Below are 6,039 nucleotides of genomic sequence, written 5' to 3'. Positions count from 1 at the left end.
AACGGGTAAATGCAGAAAATTCATGTTCATTTCTGGAAATTCCCTAAATTTTGCAACCCTGACACAGAGTCAATGGATCTAAGGAAATTGCTCTGCTCCTGATTGGACAGCAGACGGGTGAGTTTCTTTTAAAGAGTGGATGTAAATGGAATATGCTTAAAGCCTTTTAATTTAATTTATTTTCTAAGTTTAGTTTTGGGCTTTTTGTGCCTTAATCAGACAGAAGAGGACAGTGGAGAGAGCAGATAACAGGGAGTCAGTGGGGAGTGAGGCTAGACTCAAACCTGGGCCACTGTGCAAAGGTGAACCACATGGACTGTAACCCAGACCACCTGGTCATCTACACCTCCTTAGTCTGCAAATTTTTCCTGAAATACAGAAGACAAACTTCCAATAACCCTGCTCAGTTAACTCCTCTGGGCCTCTATACGTGTGTGTCTGTGTCTGCCTCAACCCCCTCCTCTGCCTGGGTGTTGATGTTTTGGTTGTATCGGGACATTTCTGGGCGGAGAATAGGTGTAGCTAATCACAGCGTGTCTAGTGTGAAAGTGACTTTGCGTGTTGATAATAGTGAGTGGAAGAAGCTAATCAGACTGGATACGGAGCTACGATAGTGGATGTAGCATGGAGTAGGAAAAACACAACCAAAGTGAAACAAAACGCCAAACAGATAAAGCTTTTTCCTAAATGAGGGTGAAGCTTGGCTTGACTTTCACTCGCTTTAAGGAACTTGGAGAACACAGGACGAAGAGCAACGCGAGTTAGCTTGCTGGGCTAGTGGGTGTGTTCACATAGTGACAGCTGTAGGCTGTGGGTGTGCGCTGCTGCTGGCACTGAGCCAAAGAGGAGGGGCCCAGTTTTAATGTTGTGTTTACTGACAAGTAACAAAAATTCCTGTAGAGCCTGGCTTTAAAGCCTTTTTTAAAACACACTGGGTTCTTATTTGTTGAAAGACACACACTTTGATGAGGAGCAAAAACTCCCTGCCAGCATTCTCTACCTGATCACCGTTTGATCCGATGGAGCTGGACTCCTCTTTCGCGGAAGCGTAATAATTTAGAGGTAAATCTGAAGGGATTACGACACGCATATGATTAGAAGTCTGTCACTTTTTACCCTGATCCTAGTCTTTGAAAGAAAAACATGCTCTCTTCACATTTTTCACACACACACGTTTGTTATTCCATGATATTAAAAACGTCAGTCCATTGCTGTGGTCACAGTGATCAGATCTTTCCACACTGCAGCAAATATCAGAGTATAAGTTTGAAAAACGATCAGAAATCAAACGATACAGAAGACAAACAAGGTTTGCTACAAATTGAAAACTTGTATTGTGCAGACAATAAATAGTGCTTACAAAGGGATCTCTGTCTTTTACACAGACAAGGTTTCTGTTTACACTGTTGATATGAAACGCATCACCAACTGAATCAGTGAGACTCAGACACAGTTTGGGGATGTGACTACTGGTACTGGAGTGGGACTGGTCGACTCGGTCACATGCACATTTCCCCTCTGTGGCGTCAAAAAGAAAGTCTTTCAAAAGAGTCTGTTTACAAAAAGAAGTCTTTGTTTGTCTATGGCAAATACTGGACCCTGCTCCCCGCTGCCCCTCCGACAAGGTGAAGTGAGGTTTCAGGTCATGTTCCTCTGAGCAGTAGTGGAGCTTTCTGCATGCGTCCTCGTCTTCTAGCAGCTCCATTTCTAGAGACATAGCCTCCAAGGTTCACTAAAACCGGGACACCCACTGACTGTGGGCCGGGCCGATGGAAGACTCCAGGCAAAGCCTTCGCTGACAAAACCAGATAACAGCAACTCTTCACAGAAGAAACCTTGCTAAGGCCGGTGGAACCTGCACAGGGGAGACGGAGAGAAAGCGTGAATGTGGGCTAAATATTCACATATGAGGGTGTCATCAATCAAGACGGCTATTATTAGCACCATGGACGGTGCAGCCAATGACCACCTCTCAAAAACGGGGTCCTGCGTAAGCAAAATCCAGAGTGTTCAAGGATTTTTTTTAAGCTAAAGGCATGACATAAGTGAAACCAAAGCTAAATATGTGCACACATTCATTATAGTGGAGAGTTGGTGCAATAGGTTGCAACTTTGTTGTCTCTGGGGGCCTGGTCGCTGCTAAATATAAACCTGGCCCTGCAGGGTGTGCACTCATTGATGTGGAACTGTGAGATAATGCTACTCTAAGTCCTTACACAATGTCACATCGACCCCGTTAAGACACACCAGGGTTATAACAAGGCAGAAAAAAAAAGATCAGAAACAATGAAATCTGGTTCTGACCTTGTCAGATGTTTGCTTGAAGAATGAACTTCCATCTCAGTACTTTTGAACTCGTTCAGCTCCTTACGTATCGCTGCCTGCAGAGGAAACAGAGTCAAACGCAGAGTGTGTGAGCCCAGGTGTGTCCCTTTATACCTCACTGGAGGTGTTCAGCTGCTAAAGCTTGAATAAGGATGTACACAGAGTGAACAACATCTGCTGCTCAGGTGCAGATTATGTAAGCTTAGCTGGATGTGAAATCAAAGGAGAGGTCGATGGGCTCGACTTCAAGCAGGGGACGTTATTTTAACCCCCATCAGTGCAAACTTTTATAACCCATTCAACACAGATATGGTTTTTAATTCCTTCTGTATCTTAAAATTTAGAAATTTAGACCTTGAGCATTTGCGAATTTCAGAGTGAGGGGCGGTTCATGCACTGCAAATGTTAAGTTTAAAGCTTTAAGACTCAGAGTTATACAGAATCAATAACTTTTGAAAGGTTTCTGCAACCCTCACCAGCCCTGGAGACAGGACGAGGTATTTATTCATTTATCTAAAAAAGATCCGTTTCATATGGTGGCTGGGAAGTGCAAACGCAAAAGCACAAAGTTTGAAACACTTTTACAAACCTTGAACAGATTAACATTCTACAAACCAATTTTACAATTAAAAAAACTGGATTTAATTAGCAAAACAAATTTACAAGATGCAAAACACTTGAACAAGCGTTGAGATGAATTTATAAAATCTGAGTTTTGATAGAACGGGAGTGTGCTAAATGCTGAATGTATGTACCTGAGGGGTTGACAGTTTGTGTTTAGGAAAGACAAAGCAATGTGAGATTTATGGAGTTTATAGGAGTTTAAGAAACGTTCATGGTGAGTGCATTATGTTTTGTCTGTAGTGGAAACCAACTTTAGCCAAAGACCATGGTTTTGCTTTTCTGGTGGATGGTCTCTTGAATCGGACAAAGCGGCTTCTACGTCTTTCCTCAACACAAGCTGACTGACCTCAGGTACAACTACTTCTAGGTCACTTTGACCACTTAGAACTCTGACTTTTTAGGACCTGTAAAAGTCTTTTGCATGTTGTAAATTTGTTCTGTCCTTGGTAAAAAAAAAAAAAAAAAGAAGCTTTGCTTATTATTAAGTTTATTTATTTTTTCATTGTTAAATTGTTTTGTAAAATGTAAATTTGTCAAAAAATTGTAAATGTGTTTCAAACTCTGTCATTTGGGTTTGCACTTCTCAGCCATCTTTGGGGATGGGTACCTTTCACATTTGAAACAATATGGTACCGATGCCTGGTACCTGGCAATCGGTATGGGTACTGAATGGTACCAATTTTCAGTACTTTTGTGTGTTTATGTGGAAATAAATATCAATTTTTTTTAACAATAACATTTTGAAGTTTTTCAATTTAGCCCATTCATTTCTTAATATATAAACTTGTTATGCTGTGTTCACGTCCTGCATGGAAAATCACCCACTCTTTCACTCCCTCACAGTCACAAGGATGTGTTTAGCTACCTAAACATGGTACCTTTTGACTTTATGTGAATTGGTACCTGGTACTTTTGATTGCATTTGGTCGGTACCTATAAAAGGACCTACTTTGGTTCCTATGCCTGTGCACCGTAGTTCCAGCATATGGCCTCTGAATTGTACTTTTGTGCCTTGAATAAAAACAAGAGTTACCAAAAATCCAGTGGACACTTCTGTGTGGTTACCTTGTCAGCAGCTGACAGCCTGGTCCAGGGCTTGTCGGCTCTCCTGTCGTAGTCCTGAGCTTTGGCCACTTCCACGTAGTCACTGAAGCGGATGAGGATCTTTCTGTCCCGCAGCTCGTCCACCGTTGGTCTCTGGTTCAGCTGTAAAAAAAACAAAAGTGACCGTGAGCGTCTGTTGACCAATCAGGTTGTTATGTGGGTGAAACAGGAGGACACGTCTTAAACCACAGGTGTCTCGTACCTTTCTGTTCAGCCGCTGTTTGATTTCTCTCCTCTCCTCCTGTTCTGTCTGGTCATTTCTTTCTGTTGACACCAAAAAAGAGACAGTTGAGTTATCAGCAAAAGTGAGTTTGATCTTTGAACTAAATCCCATTTTTTAAGCACTACTAAAGAAGCTCCGCCCACAAATTCATAGCTTGGTACTGACAGGCCAGCTCTAAATCAAACATCCTGATTTTAGTCCAAAATGTTGGTTCAGTCTTTTCAGGGATGAGTTTTGGTTACATCATACGTTAAGTAAGTCCACACTGACTGTTAGACTCACTGGAGCTGACAGCTGATTTTCAATTAAAGGGCTAATACGACAGGCTCTCCTCACAATCAATACCCCTAAGAGGAGCCAGTCTGTGCTGAGCACAGGACTCTGTGTCAGACTTCATCCTCATAGCTCAGTGCAGGGTGTCAAGAGGAGAGACACACACAGAGTTAATCTGAATTAGAAGGAGCAGAAAGATAACTGGACGTCACTTCATTTATATTTCATCCCCCTCTTTGTCCTTCCATTTATAAGTGACTCTGCTGTCTGCACGTTTACTCCCTGTATGTAAGACACTAACAGGAACACAATCTTAATGTTACTAAACTCAGAGTGTTCTGTCTCTGAATGCTGAACGTGCTGAAACACATGCTCCAGTGTGGGAAGGGACGTGGGGGGTGTCAGCGACAGAAAGACAGCTGCTCAGAGCTCACAGGTGGGCCGTCTCAGGCCGGAGACGCCGTCCAGCTCTAACCAGACGTGACTCTTCATTTGGCTGTTTCATAACTGTTCTGTGATCATCTTCATCAACAGGACAGAACAAGTTGTGTCACAGTCTGAGGTGCTACTGCCACACACGTGGTGGGGCTCACTTCCAAACGGAGCAAATGATGTTAAGGAACCAGGGCTAGACTAACAGTCAGCTGTAGCTGCTTTAAACTACCACAAGGATCCAGTTAGTGTCAATAAGCAGGCGATAAATTTGATTTGAATTTTTTTTTTATTTATTAGGGCAGCAAAGAGCATCGCAAAGATTTAATGATTTGTTTGAAAATAGCTTCTCAAGATTAGAAAAGAAAAAATGTCCTGGCAGCCAGATCAAGTCGAAACAACTCATTTTTGAACAAATAACAGTAAGGGCGGATCAATCAATGTATCAAAGTTGCAAGATTTTTTGTTTAAAAAGTTTTTTTTTTCAAATTTAAATCCTTTGTTAGTTATTTTATAGGCTGGATTGGACAAAAGTTGAGAAGTCAGATCCCTGTGCATTTTGGTGGAAAAATATGGCTCCTGATGTCTGTGCACGTCATCATTACTTAACCTTTTTACATGGTCTAGTGTTAAAAAAGCAAATTAAAAACCAAAAAATTTGTAAATATTAAAGAAGCACCATCTAAATCAGATCGGCACCCAAAAAATCTTAAAAGAATAACATCAGGGGAATAGTGTATCATCCCAGTCCTAGAAAAGAGAAATTAACAAATCTATTTTTAAAATCCTTAGAGTTTATAAATATGTCTTTAAAAATACTTTTAATCTTCTCTTTTTAAAAATATTTAATAAAATACTTGAAACTTAACTTTGGATTATTGATCTAAAATAAAACATACATCAAATTAAATGACTGGCAGTATGTGGATACATTAAGGGGCGTTAACGATGTTTAAATTAGGATGTAAATATCTGAAAAAACTTTGATGCAGTTATCGAAGTAACATGAGCAGAAGCCCCTCTGAATGGGGCTGTATCTGAAGTGTGCCCCCCTCAGA

The 6,039-nt window shown here is 41.1% G+C and overlaps 1 protein-coding gene across 3 annotated transcripts in view; it reads right to left on the bottom strand.

Moving 5' to 3' along the window:
• phactr3b (phosphatase and actin regulator 3b) overlaps positions 1-6,039 on the bottom strand; it is a 74,761-nt gene continuing 68,722 nt past the window's right edge. For 2 of the 3 annotated variants that reach the window (XM_074667933.1, XM_074667943.1), the window contains exons 10-13: positions 4,256-4,317; positions 4,015-4,155; positions 2,305-2,381; positions 2-1,855 (exon numbers count right to left, since the gene is read on the bottom strand). In XM_074667933.1, the coding sequence (XP_074524034.1) occupies positions 1,840-1,855; positions 2,305-2,381; positions 4,015-4,155; positions 4,256-4,317 (296 nt within the window). In that variant the 3' untranslated portion in view covers positions 2-1,839. Of the gene's footprint in view, positions 1,856-2,304; positions 2,382-4,014; positions 4,156-4,255; positions 4,318-6,039 lie in introns of all 3 variants that reach the window. The other variant, XM_074667924.1, reaches the window with a different exon arrangement.

Source organism: Halichoeres trimaculatus, unplaced genomic scaffold, assembly GCF_033239565.1.
Source record: "Halichoeres trimaculatus isolate MK-OKI-2021-1 unplaced genomic scaffold, fHalTri1.1 fHalTri1_scaffold_1, whole genome shotgun sequence".
Lineage (NCBI taxonomy): Eukaryota > Metazoa > Chordata > Actinopteri > Labriformes > Labridae > Halichoeres > Halichoeres trimaculatus.
The sequence above is the reverse complement of the archived record's forward strand: the minus strand, read 5'-3'. Positions and strand labels throughout refer to the sequence as shown.